Raw genomic sequence first — 22,550 nt, 5'->3', positions numbered from 1 at the left:
TACAAATCATTTTGCTGACATTGTGGGACACACTGTGGCAACACAACAACTCATACATTGCTTATGAGGACATAAGATGATACAACTTCTTTGCATATTAATTTCTCAATAGCTATAAAAATTTTAAAGGACTTTTCCTTTAGTAAATCTACTCTAAAATTATTTCACAGATATGGTTGCTATATATGGGTTAAGTAAAATACATTCATTCTATGAGCACTATTTATAACAGCAAATGACTCTAAATCTATGGGTCCATCAAAAGGATTCTGGGTTTCATCCATACTTTGGAAATCAGATTAAGAGCAGTTGAAGAGAACAGATGACTCTAGATGTAGTTGACAGGTACCTCAAGATCTTCTGACGTACTGGCTGAAGAATGTAATCGGCCAAACAGCTTTTGTAATACTATTAATGAAAAAAGGTATATTTTTAAATGTCTTTGATATGCATGGAGATTCACAGAAAAGCATAATTATAAAGATCCACATTTGGCCCTTCCTTTGAAAAGAGAAATGGGATAGAAAGATTTAGACCTTTGCACTTCCATTCCATGTTTTCACCTCCAATTTTTACAAGGGCAAGGCATTATGAGAACAGAGAATAGCAATAGGAACTAAGTCAATTGTATGAGGTTCACAAAACTCTTACCTGAAAATTGCTACTAGATAAACTCCAGGAAAGGACAGGGTGCTAGTTGAGACACACAATGTTTCTTTTCCATTTGTGTGCCTGTAAATGGTCATTGAGGACTAGTCAAATTCTGGCCCCCCACCCCCTAAATTATGAGTCCTTTAGGCCAGGCACGCATTTGTTCCCATTTGCAAAGCGTTTCTTGGGTTTAGCGAGGATTGACAAACCTCAAACAAATCTGGAGCCAGTTAAGGGCGGGGTCAAACACGTGCTCTGCAAGGATGTCTCCAGCTTCCGGGGGCGCGAGAACTCCAAGCTCAAAGACTTCCTAGAATTTCTCCAGGAAACCGTCGGGTGGTGGGGAGTGACTCTTTAACCCGCAGTCCCGCAAGAGCACATCTCCTGGGCCTCCCGGAAATGAGTCTTAGTTCCTCTAAGGTTGCGCCACGGGCGGAAATTGAGACTCAGGCGGGGCCAGAGCCAGAGGAGCTGGTGAACCCACAGCCCCCACCGGAGCTTAGGCAGTCGGGGCAGTCGGAGGGCAAGTTCGCCGAGACGTCGGAGATCGGCATTGGACCCGACTCCCCGGAGTTGCCCAGGCCCAAGCGGCCACTGCTCGACGCCTCGAAGCTGCGGGCCCATGAGGGACGGGAATCAAAACCGAGCTGGGCTTCAGGGCAGAGCGCAGAGCGGCTACCGCCATTGAGGCAGGAATCCAAGCAGCTCCAGCCATCGCAGCCGCCCCAGCAGCCGCCGCCGCCCCAGCAGCCGTCGCAACCCGAGCCGTCGCAGCCGGAGCCGCCGCCACCGCCACCACCGCCGCCACCACCGCCGCCGCCGCCACCACCACCGCCACCGCCACCGCCACCGCAGCAGCCGCAGCAGCCCCAGCAGCCGCCCCAGGAGTCATTGAGGACCCCTCAGCGAGAGCCATCGAGGATAACTCAAGAGACTGAGACAGTCCACAGAACTCGTTGCCACACCAACTGCCTGGAGAAGCCACTCTCCCGCGCCTTCGAACGGCTGGGAAGGTGTGTGGGTTCACACCCCTGGATCTTCCTGCTGGTCCCCATCCTACTGACGGCTGCGCTTGGCATCGGCTTTATTTACCTGCCCAAGGAAGAAGAAGAAAACCTCGAGGAGCAGTACACTCCGATTGGGAGCCCTGCCAAGGCTGAGCGGCGATTTGTGCAGGCACATTTCACCACCAATGACTCAAATCGCTTCTCTTCTACCAGGAGCAGCAGCGAGACCAATTTTGCTTCCATTCTGGTGGTCTCCAACAGCGAAACACTGCTGGAATCCGAAATCTTTGAGGAAGTTAGTAAATTAGACCAAGCAGTGCAGACTCTGAGTTCGAGAAAGGAAAATGGAGCCCCGATCCACTACAGAGAGGTGTGTGCCAAGTACAGGACCTTCTGTGTGCCCTCCAACCCACTCCTGTACGTCTGGCAGAGGAACAAAACCCTCGACCTGAAAACATTCACCTTCCCCATGCATAATTTTAAGAACCACTTCATCTACCTGGCTGGCTTCTTTGGTGGAAATACCTTGGGCGATGCTGTAGGACAGAACCACTTACTTCTGGAAACCAAAGCCATGAGGCTCTTGTACTATCTGAAGACCGAAGTCAAGGAGGACAGCGAGCAGAGCAAGGAGTGGCTGGTTCATTTTTTGGACGAATTTTACAACCTTAAGGAGAAGCTGGCCTTTAAAAATATCCAGGTACAGGGAAGCTGAGAGAAGGTGGGAAGTATGAGAAAGGCTTGTTGGAAGGACAGTAACAATAGCATTTCCTATTTGAGGGGGACCTTGACTCAAAGCTGGGTGTGCTGTGTAGCATTTGGCCCGTAATCCAACTTTCTTAATTAACATTGAAGGATAACCATAAATTATAAATAATTGTTAATATTCTGGTCCATAACACAAATCCTATGTTTAGGATTCACATTTCATTTTGGGTTTGTTTTTTTCTAATCAAATTACCTGGAAAAATCTTACCTTCAGACAGTCTTTTCTGATTTCTCAGAGCCCTTTAAAACTTGTTTGGAGCTCACTGGGATTAAAATGAGACTTTGAGGGAAGTTCCATGGTACTAAGAAGATAACTAGCTCACCATTTTTCAAGTTACTTACAGATAAAGCACCTAGTTTAGTGTAAGTTACTTGTTAGGTATACGGTAATTTTGGCTCCGGCAATTTGGTGAAAGTGGGACACACACTGGAAAGAGCCTCTGAAGAGCAGGCCTTCTTGAAATGATGCTTTTGCAAGTAAAATAAGAAAAGATACCATTCTAGTAAAAATTTAGAAAACAAAACACACGTTTCAGTTTTTTTTTTTTTTTAACCTGTCCGAGATTTTATTAGCAGGACTCTGGCAGCCAGTCGCAGAAGAGAAGGGGGTTGAGAGAGAGGAAGTGAAGGGGGGAGGGGAGAGGGGAAGAGAGAGGAGAGGAGAGGGGAAGAGTGAGAGACAGAGTATGGGCTCAATGGAGGATGAGGAGGAGCAAGGCAAGTGGGCTGTTACTTCTTCATTGGCTGAGAGTTCTCGCCACTTCAGGGATTGAAGGTGCACCATTCAAAGTTTGTGCCATTCACAGGGATTGGAGGTGAGGGTTTGCGCCATTCAGTGCATCATGGACCTGAGCTCCCAGAAGAGAAGTGTTCCGGGTCCGGGCGCCATCTTTACCAACATTCCTCCCTTTTTTGTTTTGGTTGGGGGGTGTCGTAATGGATCTGGCTACTTCCTGCTGAGAAGGGGTGTCGTTTAGAGGGAGGGAGGGAGGAAAGTTGGTTGGAGAAGGAGGGCCAGGAGGTACCATATCCATGCACTGAAGGCCTGGATTTCCTCCAGGGAGAAGACCATGAATGTGCCCTGCAACTATGAAAAGAAACAGCATTAATTTCTGGCATGTCATCCAATCTGTAGGGCTGGTAGAAAAAGGCCTATGCCCAGGAGAAGGCAAGTTAGAACATATAAAGCTGAAAACCAAGGTGTCGCGACCCCCTTGCCCGCAAGGAAGACGCAACACCGGGAATCTTCTTACAGCTGTTTATTCAAGCTCTCGAGAGTTCTTCTTCTAATCTCCCAGAAGCCCCTCCCAGCCTTAATAAAGTATCCAAACACCCAATGCGAACCTGCCACGTGGAGCTTTCTCGTAGGGTGTCAAAGAACCATGTGCCAACTCTCCCAAAGAAGGAGTTGTTTATCACAGACCACCACAAGGCCAGCGCCATCTTGTAATGGCGACCACAGTCCGCAGAAGCGGCTCGCCACACCAAGGGCTTATTTCTTTGGCATGGTAGGGTAGAGATGGCCCTTTGGAGGAGTTGTCATTTGGAATCTTCATCTTTCAGGACTTGGTGGAGGTTTCTTGGGATGAGTGGACGTGAGTGTCGTCCAGCTCGTTAGCAAGTAGCTGGTAATCCCAATCTGCAGGCTGGTGGTGGATGTCAGGCAAGCGATCAGAGGAGTGGACTTCGACAGGAACTGTTGGGCTCGGAGTTTGGGAATGGGGTTCCGCCTTGAGTGATGGGGATCCCCATCCTGGGTTTTGGCACCAATGTAGGAACGGCAGAAAAGCTCCATAAACTCAACAAGCTGAAACAACCGTTTACCTGTCTGAGATTTTATTAGCGGGACTATGGCAGCCAGTCTGAGAAGAGAAGGGGGTGTATATATAGGGGGGGGAGGGGAGGAGGAGAGAGGGAGAGAGAGAGAGAACAGAGGGGAAGAAGGGGAGAGGGGAAGAGAGAGGAGAGGGGAGAGGAAAGGGGGAGAGTGAGAGCACATTTCAGTTTTTAAGGAAGACAAGATTTCACAACTTGATATAACATTCAGTTTGGGCATATTCAATTTTTAAAAGAGTTTGGAAAGCACAACAGATTTTGTGGGAAGAAGTAAATCTATATTATCTTCTCTATTCTAAAATTATAACCCATGTATTTTGATCTTTCACTAAATTTTGTTTCTATCAATAAGCTAAAGTGTTTCAATAGTGTTTGTAACTCATACACAAATATTGAAATTCAAAGCTATTTACCTGAGTATATTTTTTTGGCAGGTGGTCCACTTTACATCACTTTCCAGACAGCTGGAATTTGAGGCAACTTCTATGACAGTGGTCCCTTTGTTTCACTTGGCCTACCTTCTAATCATAATATTCGCAATTATATCATGCTACAGGTAAGATACTTTTATTAGTTTTTTTATCTCTTACTTTGTAAAAAGATTGTGATAATATATATATATATATATATATATATCATATAACATAAGATATCCTATCTTAACCATTTTTAGTAGTACAATTAATGATATTAATTATATCCACACTGCTGTGCAACCATCTATTTCCAAATTTCTCCATCACTTCAAACAGAAACTCTGCCCATTATGCAATAATGCATAGTAGCTCCCTCCTCCCAGTCCCAGTGAATTTTTATTCTAAATTCTCTCTCTATGAATTTGCCTATTCTGGAGACTTGTTTTTTTCTTACTGGCTTATTTCACTTATCATAATGTTTTCAAGATCCACTCATCTTATAGCAGGTATCAGAACATTCCTTTATATTGTCTGAATAATATTGAGTCCTCCAACTTTGTTCCTTTTCAAGATTATTTTGGTCATCTGGGGCTCCTTGTAATTCCATATGAATTTGAGAAATGTTTTCTCCATTTCTCAGGAGAAAAGGAATTTTGATAGGAATTGTATTGGAAGGTAAATTGTTTAGGGTAGAATTGACATTTTAGCAATAAATGTCATGAATTATCCATCCTATCCATGAGCTAAGGGTTTTTCCACTTTTTGTGTCTAGTTTCTTTCACTAATGTTTGGTATTTTCAATGCACAAGTCTTTCACTTGCTTGGTTAAATTTATTCCTGGCATTGAATTTGTTTAGAGCTCTTTAAATGTAATTATTTTCTTAATTTCTTTTTTGGATTTTTCATTGCACATGTATAGAAACACAACTGGGTTTTGTGTGTTGATCTTATATCTTGCAGTTTTGCTGAATTTGTTTATTAACCCTGGTAGTTGTCTTGTAGATTCTTTGGAATGATTGTATATGGGATCATATACTCTGTGAAAAGGGATATTTATAGTTCTTTCTTATTTGAATATCTTTTATTTTCTATTTCTTATATAATTGCTCTGGCTGGAACTTCCAGAACAGTGTTAAATATCAGTGGTGAAAGTAAGCATCCTGGCCTTATCCCTAATCTTAAATGAAAATCTTCCCATCTTTCAGTCTTGAATATGATGTTAGTTGTGAAATTTTCACAAATGTCCTTCTCATTTGGAGAAATCTCCCTTCTATTCTTAGTCATTAAGTATTTTTTTAACATCACAGTGTGGGATTTTGTTAATGCATTTTCAGCATCTATTGAGAAAATTATGTGTTTTCCTTCGTTCTATTAATGTGATGGATTATGTTGACTGGTTTTCTCCTATTGAATTACCCTTGCATTCTGGTGTAAATCCCATTTGACAGTGATATAGAACTATTTTATTATGTTTTTAAATTGTGTTGCTAGAATTTGTTGAAGACTTTCACATCTATATAAATAAGAGATAGTGGTCTAATTTTCTTGTTAGGTCTTTGGTTCTGATATCAGTGTAAGAAGTGTTCCCTCTGCTTCAATTTTCTGAGAGTGTTTGAGAAGGATCATTGTTAATTCTCTTTGATTGTTTGGTAGAATCCATAATTGTTATGTATATTGCGATTTTCTATTTCATTTTGAGTCAGTTTAGGTAGTTTGTGTGTTGGTAGGAATTTGTGCATTTGTTTAGGTTACCCAACTTGTTTGCATACAGTTGGTCATAATATTCTCTTATGAATTTTTATACTTCTTTTATAATGTCCCTACTTTCATACTGATTTAGCTACTTGTGTCTTCTTATATTTTCTTCGTTATCCAAAGTAACGTTTAGTCAAGTTTATTGATCTTTTCAAAGAACCAACTTTTTATTTTATTGAGTTTATTGTTTTTGTATTCTATTTTATTTAGCTCTTCTAAATGTTTCCACTTTTCTTGGTATGGTCTTCCCAGAATTGTTATGATGAAAGATCCCCTAGTGATAGTATGAAAAGTTGAGGCCTTTTTGAGATGACTAGACAGAGATTAGTGCCCTTATGAAAGAGTTCTGGGGGAGCTTATTAGCTCCTTCAATGATGTGAGGACATAGTGAGATGATGCTTGTTTTAGTCAGCTTTTCGCTGCAATGACTAAAACACCTGACAAGAACAATTTTAGAAGAGGAAAATTTATTTGGGGGCTCATGGTTTCAGAGGTGTCAGTGTCAGTCCATAGTCAGTTCCATTCCTTAGGGCTCAGGTGAGGTGGAATATCATGGTGGAAGAGTGTGGTATAGGGAACTTGCTCAAGACATTGCACCAGGAACCAGAGAGAGAGAGAGAGAGTCTACTCACCAGATACAAAATATATATCACAAAGGCATGCACTCAATGACTCACCTCTTCCAGCCATACCCTGCCTACCTTCAGTTACCACTCAGTTAATCTCAGGGGATTAATTCACTGATTGGGTTAAGGCTGTCTTGACCCAGTCATTTTACCTCTAAGCCTTCTTGCATTGTCTCACACTTGAGCTTTTGGGAGGATACCTAATATCCAAATCGTAACACTAGCATATAATCTATTTTAGGAATTGTTCTATGTGCTTGTGAGAGGAATGTATATTCTCCTATCATTAGGTTGAATTTTCTACATCTCTACAGATTCTAATTGGTTTGTAATGCTCTTCATTTTCTCTATGTCCTTATTGGTTTTCTGTCTAGATGTTTTATTCATTATTAAAATTGGTATATTGAATTTTCTAACTACTAATGTAGAACTGTCTCTTTCTGTACTTCACTTTCAATGTATTTATGTCTCTGATCTAAAGTGAGTCTGTTATAGACAGCATATAGTTGGATCATGTTTTATCCATTCTGTGAATGGATATCTTTTGATTAGAGAGTTGAATCCATTTCATTTAAGGAAATTGCTATAAGGACTTGCTTTTGCCATTCATTTTCCTGTTTGTGTTCTGTATGTCTTACAGCTTTCCCCCAACCCCCATTATGTTTTTTTTTCCCTAAGTTTAGTTTATATTCTCCTAGGGAACTCCTTTGATTCCTTTCTCATTTCCTTTTATGATGTTTCTAAGAGATTTTTTTGTAGTTGCCATGGGGATTAGATATAGCATCCTAAATTTAAAACAATCTATGATCATATCACTTAATGATGTGGATACAATCTGAGATATGTGTTGTTAGGCAATTTGAATGTCGTGCAAACATTACAGGGTAACCTTATACAAACTTAGATAATATAGCCTATTGTTCCTTGGCTATAAACCTAAATAGCATATTATATTACTACAATAGGCAGTTGTTACACAATGATTAGTATTTGTGCATTCAAATGTATCTTAGCATAGAAAAGGAACAGTTGAAATATGATATACAAGATAAAAATATTATACCTATATAGGGCACTTGCCATGAATATAGCTTTCAGGTTTGGAAGTTGCTGTGGGGGAGTCAATGTGTTAATGGGGAATAAATGTGAAGTCCTGGAACATTACAACATTACTATTAATGCTTAAAACTCAGTACACTTGGGATATAGTAAATTCACAAAAACAAAACCAAAGAAAACAATTCAGTACTGGGTTAATTTTAGCTTACTGTATCATTTTGCTTTATAACTTTTTATTATTTTTAAACTTTTTGACTTTTGTGATAACACTTAACCAAAAACAAATGGATTGTACAGGTGTACAAAAAGATTTTCTTCCTTTATATGCTTATTCTAAAATCTATTCTATTAAAATTTATTTTGTACTTTTAAACTAGTTCTTAAACACAAACACACACATACACACACACACACACACACACACACACACACACACACACATTAATCCGGAATGTCTGGAGCGGCAGTTACACCCAGGGAGCTCTCACCTCCAATGAAAACAGTGCCTTCTTCTGGAACATCTGAAGAGCTTGTCAAAGGCTCTTCTTGAAGAGGTATCTTTTTTCAGAAATATGTCCACAGTGGTTTGCTTCTTTTTTCCCCCCATCATTAATTGCTTATAAGCAATTAATGCACCATGAGCATTCCTCTCTAGTAACAAAACCTTTGGTATTGTGATCCAAATTTTCTAACTTTTTAAGGAGCTTGTTGAGGTCTGCAAAGCTTCTACTAAACTCTTTGTTAGGAATTTTTTGGAGGTTTTTTCCTTCTTGTTTTTTTCCTTGTGTCTTCTTCAGCTCTATATCCACTAGGTGACAGGAATATTTTAGCTGCTTTCATCTTATGGAACCACCATTATGTATGTAGTTCCTCATTGACTAAATTATTGTTAGCCAAAATATCTCATGACTGAATATTGAACTGATACCAATTTAACCTCACAGACACAAAAACTCTACTCTTATACATCTCTGTCCTCTCTCCTTTTGTTGTTCCCAAATATATCTTTATACATTGTATGCCCTGTAACATAAGCTAATGATTATTTTTATTTATTTGTCTAATAGACTCTATAGGAAATGTGGAGTTGAACCCCAAATAAAGTAGTACTTGTTTTTTTTTATATTTATCAATGAATTTATCTCTACTGGGGATTTTTATTTCTTCCTTGAACTTAAGAATTACTGTTTATTGTGAATTTCTAAATTTCCCAGTGAACAAGATTGTTTTTGAATCTTCTAAATTCCCAGAGAAATGCATCTGTTGCTTCAGACAGTCTTTTGTGTGTTTGGACTCTGATATTTGGATCAGGAATCTGAGGGGTGTGGATTCAGCTTGCATAGTATTCTAGCTCTTTCAACCTGAGTTATAATTTAGGAAAAATATAGAGGAATGCCTTGTATCCGGGTAGCCCCAGACAAGTGAGAACAGATGCATCATTTTATGAATAGGTCAGCTCAGCTCCCTCCAGATCCATGGAAATCGTTCCACACTGGGAACATGGGATGTCACCACTTTAATACTGCTACTTGAGACTACTACTACATGAATGAATACCATGTCCACTTTTATATCCCTGTTACTTTAAGACTTTACCATTTAAAAGATTGCCATCACACCAGGGAGACAGTAAGTATGGGCATGTGAAATTACTACAAAACCTGTTTTGAAGTGCCCTTTTCTTTGGATTCTGTATTTTGATCTGTTTTGACTTCCAGAATTCAAAAAATTGGTTCTAACAGCTTCTGCTTATTTTTTTATGTTTCTTTGAGGAGATGAGTGCTTCCTTCTCTACCCTCTTGCTGATGTCTAATGCTAAACTCTTAGTTTTTAAGCCTGATGACTTTTGAAATTTTGTCCTTCAGCAATAGTGGAATAGAAAAAAATTGTAGCCAGTTTTTGTTGATATAGTGTATCTTTCCTACCTTATGTATTTCATCAGTTATGACTAATAATTTGAAAGGCAGATAGCTATGTAGTATGAAGAAGCAAGTCCTGTTTCTACTGTAAGTTTGAAATAATAATTTTTACTACATAAAAACAAAGCTCTTCTTCAATTGACTTGAATAGTTCCATTGTTCTTATGTGAGCACTTTGTTAAACACTTAAAAGTTGGACTGGACATGATTTGACTTCTTGTGATTAGAAAGCTAAAATTTGAGAAATAGCAGCAAACATTAGAATTTTTAGAGGGAACCTCACGGAATGATCCCAGTTATTCTCATATCCCCCAAAGAAAGTTAATCCAGATCTTCTCACAATTAAATTTGACCTTACCTTACTGAATCAAAATATCTCAGAATTTAATCTGACAATTTATATTTTAAAAATTTCCTGTTTCTCATGTGTAGGTAGGTCTAGGAACAAATCATATTATTTAACTGTATAGATTTATCTAGACATGTGCTTATCTTTACAAATGATTGTGGAAAGCAATGCAGATATAAATGCAGAGGTTTATATCTCTCTTTGAACACTTTCCATGCTTGTGGAAACAATATCTGGAACACACAGGACTCATGAAATATAAGCATAAATCAACTTAATATTTGTCTCCCTGTCTCCCTTTAAGTTTTGTAGGTAAACCAAATTCTTCCTCTTCCCCATGAAAACTCAAGCTGGCTCTGTGACTTTTGTGGTAATTTTTAGGTAAGACAAAGCCCTACAGTCAGAATTAAAATATCCACATCAATGTAATAAACACAAGTGATAACTTAATTTGAAGCTAAGGTTTTTCCATCTCTACTGACTGGATCTTACTACAAGGGATTGCCCTTAATGGGGAAAAGGGACTTGCCAGCCCTCCCCAACCACTTATCTTTTTCTCTGTCTTGCTGATCTGGGTTGTGAGTTGGAGCATGCTCGAAGAGTAGAGGAAATGGAATGAGAAAATTCTGAGAACATGAGAACTTCATGATAGTCTAATATATGCTTTCTCTGAACTTGAATTTAAAAAATGATCCTTCTGTGAATGCTTCTGTAATTTCCTTGAGCGTGTCTTGTTTCTTTTCCTTCTGGATCACTGAGGGTCTCTTATCTGTGTTCTGAATGGAGCCTCCTAGATAGTCCATAGGTCATATTCCATTCTGCCTGTCTTGACACACATATCTGAAGATTATACCTTGCATGTGTGCATTTACCTGATGACAGACCCTTATTCAAATACATTTTAGGGTTCTGTATTTATTATCTTCCAACTTTTAAGTGTTTAACAAAGTGCTCACATAAGAACAAGTCACTTGAATAATAAGACTTTTTCAAAAGTTTATGATCCAAATTGAACTTCATTAGAGTTCACACCGTAGCACATAGTGGAACATTGCGCTTCCAGGGTATTTCAACATTTTGTAATTTTCTGGAAATGACAAAACCTACACCAAATATTAGATCAACTTTTGATAAAACCTGACAACCCTTCTCAATACTCCGTATTTTTTTTTTTACTCATTATAAATACCACTATCTTTCAAGGGAGATGTAGATGCCTTGCCAAGCATAAACATGATTTTCTAAATTTTGTAATAAATATAATAAATTATAATTTAGACTATCCCTACTAAATAAACAAGAAATTCAGAAAATTGGCTGTTTTGCTGCCAGTTTTTATGCACAAATCTGCCTGTTCTTTGGAATCATATGAGCACAATTTTTTAGACACAAAAATTCTGCAGCTTCACTATCAACATACTGAATTAGAATTTATAGAATTGGGTTCCCGGAAGCTAAACATTCTAACACTCCTCCTTAGTGGTTCTGATTAACTCTTTAAACCAGTATCCTTCTTGGGGACTGGGATATATTCGTCAAATGCCTTCAATGTTCTACTTTCAAAACTTCCCTTCCATTGTCTGCTGAACTTTAAAAGAAAGGTCATTTAGAGACTATGTCAACATAACAACTAGTCAAAGTCACTACAACCAACAATATACTTCACTCCCCTCTTTCCTGAAAATTCCACACCAAAAAAAATTTTTTTTTTCAGGAAACCAGAAGGAGGAAAGGGAATGAGCGTATAATATATCCATGGGATTGCCCTTAATGGAAAAGGGACTTGCCAGCCCTTTACTAGTCTTTCTGACTTTTTCATCTTTTTTATTTTCTTAAACTCCTATCAACCAATATTGATGTTTTTTAGGAAGTACACATTCTAAAAAATTTTATTATTTATAAGTATTTTACTGTTGGCCCTGAAATTTGTATGTATATATGTTATGTGAGTTGATTTGAAACTCTGAATTGAATTCATAGCAACAACTGATTGGGAGAAAGTGAAATACAGCCTCAATGTAGGAATTTTATTGTAATATGACATTTTAGCTATTTAAATGTGATCTTGCCTAAAGACAGTCTGCAGTCATATTCCTGCTGTTTTGGAATCACTGGCTCTAGTTCTTAGTTGTCCCTCCTAGATTTTCAATCCAAACTTGATTTTTCTCTCTTACTAAAATATCTGGAGGTAAATATCCACTATTTTTTTGAATCAATTTTTGGCAAGTAAAATCTAAAACCAAAGTTTATTGCTAATATTTTGTAATGTAACATTGCGGCTGCAGGGGAGAAGCAGCACTGAATCATACTTTAAAATGTCTTGTACATATCCTTACTTCTGCTGGTCTGACAAGGAAATAGTTACTGGTCGAGACATTCAAAATATGGTATGTTTTAACCCTTTTTCTGTAAATTAGTAGCAATCTTTCCACAGATCCCTCCTCACCAATAGAGGAGAATCCTGAAAATGATTTAAAACAATGCCTTCATACATTTTGTTAACCACAATATGCACTGAACTAGTTTTGAAATGCAGGAGCTATTGTGTTAAGGTTTCCTGGAGTTCAGGGGTGAGTGAAAACATAAATGGATATGTATCCTGTCTCTGGTATAGCTTGCCCTCTGCCATAGTTTGGATATGATTTGAATTTGTTCCTTTAAAGGTTCATGTACTGTAAGGTTGGTCCCAGTATGGCAGTGTTAAGAGGTGATAAGACTTTTAAGAAGTGGGGCTTAGCCACAGTCATGCACTTCTATAATCCCATCCATTTGGGAGGCTGAGATAAAAGAATTACAAGTTTGAGGCCAGTCTGGGCAACTTAGTGAGACCCTATCCCCAGAAAATAAAAATAAAAAGCACTGGATTGTAGCTCAGTGGTGGAGAACTTACCTAGCATGCAAAAGTCTTGGGTTCAATCCCCAGTACAATAAAATAGATGACTGATTGATTGATAGGTAGATAGACAGATAGATAAAAGAAGTGGGGTCTAGTGGAAAGTATTTAGGTGATAGTGGGTACCACCCTCAGAAGGGATTAATGTAGTTCTCATTGGACCTCAATTAGTTCTTGAGATCAAGTTATTATAAAAAGAGCAAGCTTAACTCCTGAATCTATGTGGTTTCCTGACTTGCCATGTATACATTCCCTCTCATATTTATTCCCACTATGACACCATCCACCATGTTATTACACACGGTGAGGGGAGCCTTGCAGTATGCCATCATGCTCTTAGATATCCAAAACTGAGCTAAATGAACAACAACAACAAAAAAGACTAAGATACCTTCCATCTTTCCATTAACAATTATAGTCCATTCACACCCTACTGAAGATCTGAGTGGAGTTAACCATCTTCAGTGATTTAAATCTCTGAAATTTTGAAATGTTAGTACGTGTATTAATGTTTGGCTTGCTACCCAAAAATCACCCAGGAGAGTTTGGTGAAATTAGAGATTTCCAACATTTCTGTCCTCTACCCCTTTTTTCTGTCATTTGGTCTGGGATAGTACCTAGGAATTTAAAGGAATTCTGCAGACAACTGTGGAAATTATTGCCCCAGAGGTTTCTGACTTGTTATCCAATTCAAAAATGTTATCAATTGATGGAATTTCAGTATAGAAGCTACCACCGCAAATTCCATGATTTTTCCCTCCAAATTTACAGGTTTGACTGTGTACGAAACAAAATGTGGGTTGCAATCTTTGGAGTGGTGTCTGCTGCCTTTGCAGTGGTGAGCGGCTTTGGCCTGATGTTGTACATTGGGGTGCCATTTGTGATCATAGTTGCAAATTCACCATTTCTTATTCTAGGTGAGTAAAATAAAAAATGTGAGGTTACACATTGTGTATATAGGGGGATGGGATATATAAGGGAAGGAATTGTATTTAGGTTGCTGTACAGATCCAAAATGAAGTGTCAGGAAACAGGAAAATCATATTGAATCATGTATCATTGGAATTGCAAAAATCTAGTACCCCAAATAGACAAATAGACAGGGGACATGAACAGCAACTTTTCTTCTCCCTCCCTCTCTCTTTCTCTCTCCCCCCTCTCCCCACTCCCCTCTCTCTCTCTCACACACACACACACACACACACACACACACACTCACAAACACATAACTGCAAATATAAGAAAAAACAAAACCCTTGACTTCTGGATGAATCATGGAAAACAAATTAGACTAAAAGTGATACAGCTTGCTTTCTTATTGGAATAACTAGCAAGATTGAAGATTTGGGGAAGGTTGTATGCAAATGAACACCCTCATATTCTTCTGTGGGAAAATGTAAACTGACACTTTTAGATATTTTTTTGGTCCAAGTTTGCAACAAATCAAAAGATTTAAAAAGGGAGCATCTCTGACCTACCAATTTCACTTCTATGAATTTGTTCTAATGATTAGACAAGTATATCAAAGTAGATGTATGTTCATTTTGGTATGATTTAGAATAAGAAAATATCAGAAACAACCCAATCCCATATCAATATGGGATTTGTCAAGTTGAACATTCCATACTGAAATACTTGAATTATATTCAGTCTTTTTGAAAAGGTAGATTATGTAAGTTTAATGAAAATTTCTGGTTATAAAGCAGGATTGCTTGAAACGGAGAGATAGTTGCATGCATACTTACATAAGACAAATTCTAAACGGATGTTATCCCTGAAGTGTGGAATTACACAGTTGTTTTCCATTGTTTTTGTCATCTGCATGGTATCTTCAGAATTTATTTTACAGAAAGCATGAGAAATCAAAGGTATTTAAAATTTGGAAAGTAAGCAACTTGGACAAAATAATTTTTTGGTTTTCTGGAGGAGGTGGTGAATGTGCTGTCCAAAGGGTGTCAGTTTATGGTGGCTCTTCAAGGAACACCTCTGTACACACTAAATCACTCCGTGTATTCTGGAGCCATAAGTATCTATAGTTAAGGTGCATTATCTGATTTAGTGTAAGCCATTTTTATACACTCTCTGTATATATAGAATTGTGTATGTACACACACATATATGATTTCAGCAATTTAAACAAGAAATGTGTGAGGACAATTTCTGAACAAGGTTCTGTAAGTAATAAAATTAGTTTTTAAATACCTAACATATCAGTGAGTTCATTCTTGGTCCTTAGAGCTTGTAATTGTTCCCTTTTTTGTCTAACTGAACACAACTGGAATTCTCAAAGCTGGTGACAATAAGGGTGCCACAGTGCAGGTTATGACAGATTACATAGCTTTGTGCTCATTTGGATCATCCTACCTTGATAATACCCAGGGAACATCTGAACTGGAGGCAGGTTGCAATTCCCAGTATTCTCCCAAATTTAACATGTAGTCCATAAAAAAAGAAATTGAAATTAAAATCTACACTTTAGTCCCAAGTACTGATGTTATATCAATACACATGGAAGCAAAGGCTCACAAGAGTGAAAGTAGTGTGAACTTTAGTAGAAAGTTTAGGTGCAATTTATCTGCATAATGCTCATGTTACCCTTTCTAGTTCCTTTTTTTTTTTTTTTTTGGTAATCTTTTCCTAGTCTTTATTGATGACTTCAGAATCCTTGAACATTCTTCTATTTCAGGCCAATAATGAATTGTCTTTGTGGAAAGGAACTAACTGCCTAGTAGGCATTGATAAATAAAAGATTCTTAAGGTTTACTGTGGTACATGTTTCTGATCTCAGGAGCACTGGCCTTAGGAGCAGTGAGATGATGTCTTATCCTTAGCAAGTGAAATTAATAGCATTTTAGATGTCCAAAATAGACTAGCAGGAAATTGTATTTGTCTAGGTTTCTGGGTCTATGTCTGTAGAGTATGAGATACCATTCAAATTTACCACATAAATAGCCTGATGTTAACTGTACAACACATATATCCAGCTTATATTTTAAGTAACAGAATGTTGGATGGTTGTATTTGTATGTTAGTGTAAAATGGCTTACAAAAGAAAATGATCTTCTTTGCAATCTAGTGAAATCAAAGATACATTGCTGGTGCTACTTCAGCTAACACTCAATCAGCTAGGTTTCCTGATCTCATCACTCAATCTCCTTAAGTGAAGGCTAGGACCAGTGGATACCATGCTGTGTGCAAATAATAGGGGGCATGTTCAAAACAAAGACTTAATACAGAGAATGGAGTGGTGAATTCTGTTGTGTATTCAGAGGCAACTCGAGAAAGCATCATAGAAAAGTTGGTGTTTAAGCAGAGAATAGGCAAGATAAATAGACCTTGAAAAAGAAAAAGGTTGATCTTTTAAATTTTTGATTTATTTAATATGTACAAAGATTCTGTTTCTTTTTTTTTCTAACAGGTGTTGGGGTTGATGATATGTTTATCATGATTTCTGCCTGGCAGAAGACCAGTCTTATGGATAGCATAAAAGAGCGGATGGCCACTGTCTATTCAAAGGTGGCAGTGTCCATTACAATCACCACCATCACCAATGTCCTGGCCTTCTATACAGGGATTATGAGTTCTTTCAGGTCCGTACAATACTTTTGCATCTATACAGGAACAACCCTGCTCTTTTGTTATTTTTATAACATCACCTGTTTTGGAGCATTTATGGCCCTGGATGGTAAAAGAGAAATACTCTGCCTACGCTGGTTGAAAAAGCCAGATCAGAAATATTCCTCATTAAAAAAGGCCTGCTGTCTCCCATTTTCTTCTGTCCCAGATGAACAAGGAACTGATATCCATCCAATGAATTTGTTCTTTAGAGACTATTTTGGTCCTGTACTCACAAGAACTATGTCCAAGTTTTTTGTGGTGGTGATATACATTTTGTACATCATAAGCAGCATATATGGGTGTTTCCAAGTGCAGGAAGGTTTAGACCTCCGAAATCTAGCAAGTGATGATTCCTACATTACACCATATTTTAATGTAGAGGAAGATTATTTTTCAGATTATGGTCCCAGGGTTATGATTATTATTACTGAAAGTATTAACTACTGGGATGAAGATGTAAGGGAAAAATTGGAAAAATGTATAGAAAATTTTAAAGAAAATGACTATGTAGAAAGAAATCTTACAGAGTTTTGGTTACATACATATATGGATTATATGAAAAGAAATGGACAGGACCCTAATGATAAGGATACTTTTATGAATGGTATGTCTAATTTTTTACATAAATTTCCAGTTTTTACATATGATATTAATATTACATCAAATGAAATCATTTCCTCCCGGGGTTTCATTCAGACTATGGGTGTTTCTTCCTCAACCAATAAGAAAATAATGTTACTCCAATTACGAGAAACAGCCGAAAAGTGTGAGATTCCTCTAATGGTGTATAACCAGGCATTCATATATTTTGATCAGTATGCTGCAATCATAGAAAACACTGTGCGGAATATCATGGTTGCGTCGACAGCTATGTTCATTGTTTCCTTATTGTTAATTCCTCATCCAATGTGTTCCTTGTGGGTAACTTTTGCTATTGCTTCTGTGATTGTGGGAGTAACAGGTTTCATGGCATTTTGGAATGTCAATCTTGATTCCATATCCATGATTAATCTTGTCATTTGTATAGGATTTTCTTTTGATTTTTCTGCACACATATCTTATGCATTTGTTTCCAGTACTAAGACTTCAGTAAACCAAAAATCAATTGAGGCATTATATCTGCTAGGCTATCCAGTGTTACAAAGTGCAATTTCAACAATAATAGGGGTGTGTGTTTTAGCTACAGCTAAAGCATACATCTTCAGGACATTTTTCAAGATTATGTTTCTTGTTATGGTATTTGGGGCTGCTCATGGCCTAATTTTTATTCCAGTCTTCTTAACCTTTTTTTGAAGGTTTGTTTGAATATCCACTGACAAATCAAAGACCAGTTATAGAATTGCCTCAATCCAATCTGATAAAAAAAATGCACTATTAAGAATAGTCAAATAAACTTTTAACAAAGGCATGTTTCCTTGAGTTGGAAATCCTACTTTAAATTGTTATTGAACATACCCTGAGAAAAATTAATTAGTCTTCCATTAAAATATATTTACTAAATTAGAAAGTGTTGTCATCTTTATTATAGTGTCTACAATCAAGTATAAGATTAGAAATGTATTCCTGGAATTCAAGTATTTCATATATTGTTCATACTATAAATGGAATCTTATTTTCATTGTACGTTTTACATGCATTACATTGTGAAAATGCAGCTTATTATTTATTCTCCAATTGGAGGCTTTTCTATGCATTTTAATGGTATATTTTGATGAACAGAAGTTTTTAAAGTTTATAAATCCAATTTATCATTCTTTTCGTGGCTAATGATTTCTGTGTCCTAAGAAATCTATGACGACTTCAAGACTACAAAAAAAAATCATCTTCTCAAAGCTAAGATTTAAAATTTTACATTTAGGTCTATGATCCAGACACTTCTATTTGTTAGGAGATATGGATAGGGGTTCATTTTCTTCCCAGAATAGCTACCTAGCTGTCCCAACCTCATTTGTCAAGACAATCCTTAGCATAAGATTAACTTCGCACCTATTTTAAAAAATCATGGACAGTTTGTATGTGGCTTTATTTCTGTGCCATTGATCTGCTTATCTACACTAAGGGTAACACCACACTGCCTTGATTATTGAAACTTTTTATTAATTTTTAAAGTTGAGTGTGTAGATATCCAACATTTTTCTTTTCCGACTTGTTTTGGCTGCTCTAGGTTCTTTGAATTTACATGTTAGTTTTAGAGAGTCATTTGTCAATTTCTTAAAAATGCCTCTGGGATCTCTACTGGGTTATGATGACTTACATGCCTGTTTGGGGAAAATACATATCTTAGCGATATTAGGTCTTCTAGTCCATGACCATAATTTATTTCTCCACTTTAATGTTGTCTTTAATTTCATTCAAGAATATCTTGTAGTTTTTAGTAGATTTACTCCTAAGTATTTTTAATATTTGTCATTGTAAATAATATTAATTTAAAATTCTTTTTCAAGACTTTTTAATTAGTACTTAAAATACAATTGATTTTGTTATGCAATACATTGTGTAATCTTGTCATGTTCATTTATTAGTTCTTGTAGATTTTTGTATAGTTTCTTTAGTAGTTTTTATCTACACAATTATGTAATGGCTTATAAAGATCATTTTATTTAATTCTTTATAATCTTTCTCTCTTTTTTCTCACTTGCTTAATGCACCTGCTAAAATATCCAATAAAATATTATAAAAAATAAAAAAGCTGAGAAAAATTGCCTTGCTCCCAACTTTCTAGGGAACATGTTTATTTTTTCATCCTAATGATGAGTATCAGAGAGTTTTCATAAAGGTCTTCTATCAGATTGAAGAAACTCCTTTATGCTCCCAGTTTGTGCAGATGTTATACCATGGATGGGTTTGTCAAATACTTGTTGTTCATCTCTTAATATATTCATATCATTTCGTTCTTATTCTGTTAATACAGTAATTTGTGGTAAGTGGTTTTAAAAAATTACACAAACCTTACATGACTAGTATGACCCACATTTGGTCATAGCATATCATTATTTTCATATATTGCTAGTATTTTTAATTTTATTTTTTTCCCTGTGCTTGTGAGGGCTATTAGTCTGCACTTCCCTTTTTTGTAATGTCTTTCTCAGGTTTTCGTATCAGGGTTGTGCTACCCTCAGGAAATCCGCTGGTAAGTGTTCCTCCTCCTCTATTTTCTAAAATAGATGATGTATGGTTAATGTTATTTCTTCCTCATTTTTCCTGAATGTTTAATAGAATTCACCAGTGAAGTCTTCTGGGTCTGCAGTTTTCCTGGAAAATTTTTTTTGTTTTGTTTTTAATTTCAAATTCACTTTTGTTGACAAGTTACAAGTCCATTCAGATGTTCTGTTTCTTCTTTGGTCAATTTTGATATTTTATCTTGTAAGGAATCTAACCATTTTGCAGCAAAGTGGTCAACTGATTATTTCCTTATTATTTTAATGTTTCTAGTGATGGTCCCTATGGAATTCTTGATATTGGTAATTTGTATTGTATCTGTTTTATCTTTTGATCAGTATGGCTAAAAGTTATGAATGTTATTACATTTTTGAAAGAACCAACTTTTGGCCTTTTGGATTTTCTCTGTTACTTCTCTTTCTAGTTCATTAATATCTGCTCTCTCTTCCTCCCTATTTGCCATCTACTTTAGACTTAATATTCTCTTTATCTAGCTTTTTAAGGCAGTAGGTTAAGCCATTGATTTTAACCCTTTTATTTATTCTAAGAAAACTTTTAATGCTATGAATTTCCTTTTGTACACATTTTTATATATGAATATTTATAATTATTTCAAAATAAATTTAAATTTCCCTTGTGTTTTTCTTTGATCCATGGATCAAGAGATATCTTTATTTTCTCCTCATTTTAAAATAATTATTTAACTGGATTTAGAACTTTAAGTTGAGAGAATTTTCTTAAGCACTTTTTAAGATGTGATTGCATGATCTTCTTTATACAATGCTTTGATTAGAATTCAGCTTCATTCCTACATTATTTCTATCTATGAATTACACCTTTATTTTCTTCTAGCTACTTTGATGATATTCTTTATTACTGGTTTTCAACAATTTGACTGCTTTTTTTTTTCTATTTAAACTTCTTTAGTATGTTTGAGTTTGTGGAATCTGTGACTTGGTAATTTTCACCTAATTGGAAATATTTCAGCCTTCTGGGCATCCAGTTGCAAATATGTTGTTATTATTTTTAGTCAATTCATACAGTTGTCATATTCTTCAAGTTTACATTACTGTTAGCAAATCTGAATTATTGATGCCTTCAGTAGACTCTGCTACAGCCCGTATTTTATTGAAAAAAAAATAACTTTTTCTACACGTGGTAAGGTGACTGACAAGCAAAGAAAATTCTGCTATGTGACAGCTGTTCATTATGGGATTTTTTTTTGCATTGAAATATTTAAATATTCATTCCAAATATTTTCATCATTATTTTATTATGATTATCATTTTAAGCAAACCTATAAAATAATTTCTATTTCTGATTATCTCAAACGTTTTATTAAACTTAATAGTGATGTTGCAAAAAAACAAAAAATAGGCCTTTCCCAGTTCATTTCTCCTTCAGTGCAGAATATAAATTTATTGTTAAAGTCAAAACTTGGCAAAAAAGCTTTCTCACAAGTTGCGAAAACACAAGAAACAATTATAAAATTTCAAAATTAAGTTGTGTACAGTATTTGAGCTCTTGTTTAATTTGTTTACTTCCTCTTTGACATTTGTGGTGGTAAAAATGGCAGTCATTTAAGCAAATCTGTTTTCAATAATCCCATTTTGCTAAAGGCTTCAAAACTTTTAAGTTTGGTGTTTTATCCAGTGACTACTTTTAATTAAAGATTCACAACTAATTTTAAACTAGTTGCAACACAAATGAATAGAAGACTCATTTACAAAACAGAATTCAAATTCATTTTAAAACAAGATTGATTTGCGAAGTGATCCTTTAAAGCACTTTTAAAGTCAGACAGCAAAGAGAAAAAAATGTCTGCTGCCATGCTTAAATATTTTAAAATTCAACATCAGGCCTAATCCCCCAATATTTGTAGTTCAGTCCTTCAAGTATTATATATATTTAATCATTTTCCCCTCCCTTCTATATTCCTCGTTTGCAATCTTTTATATCCATTCATGCTTACAAATGAAGGGCTCTTCTGCTTAGTAATTTGGTAATTTTTTAATATAATTATTAACTCTGTCACCAGTAGCCAAAACTGGTTTTCTACTATTGCCCTGGTAAAACATTTAGTTAAAATTTGTCCTGGATGTCTTATGTTTAAATGAAATGTTATTAGTAATAGTAGAAATTAAAATAAGCCTGGACTAGTTTGATGTACCTCTGCTTTTTACTTTCAGATTCTGCCATGGTCTAGTCTAGTGATGTGGATGACACAAGTGCACTGAATAGAATTCTCACTTTAACAGTGGTTAACTCTGAAAAATCACCCACTGACAAAGCATCTTTCCTGCAGATTCTTTACAAATGCTATTTAACGCATGCATCCCTTTCAATGTCAATGGGCAGAGAGCTCACTGAATAAAACGAAGTATGCTCAGATATGGATGGTTAGGGATAGCTATTGGATCCTTTTCATTAGATCCTTTATTAGTAAAGCCATACTAGCCATTTTAATAAATTAGTCCCAACATTTGACTGGCTT

At 36.4% G+C, this 22,550-nt stretch overlaps 1 protein-coding gene across 1 annotated transcript; it reads left to right on the top strand.

Annotated features, from left to right (window-relative positions):
* Nucleotides 1-1,050: 1,050 nt before the first annotated feature.
* PTCHD3 (patched domain containing 3) lies at nucleotides 1,051-18,190 on the top strand (the record flags this gene model as incomplete). Its single annotated transcript, XM_081298186.1, has 5 exons — nucleotides 1,051-1,451; nucleotides 1,602-2,358; nucleotides 4,697-4,818; nucleotides 14,051-14,196; nucleotides 16,698-18,190. The coding sequence occupies 5 exons, from the start codon at nucleotides 1,051-1,053 to the stop codon at nucleotides 18,188-18,190; spliced, it is 2,919 nt and encodes a 972-aa protein (XP_081154312.1).
* Nucleotides 18,191-22,550: the final 4,360 nt, after the last annotated feature.

Source organism: Spermophilus citellus (assembly GCF_964194105.1).
Source record: "Spermophilus citellus genome assembly, chromosome: 6".
Lineage (NCBI taxonomy): Eukaryota > Metazoa > Chordata > Mammalia > Rodentia > Sciuridae > Spermophilus > Spermophilus citellus.
Note: the sequence above shows the minus strand (reverse complement) of the source record. Positions and strands in the feature narration are given on the sequence as shown.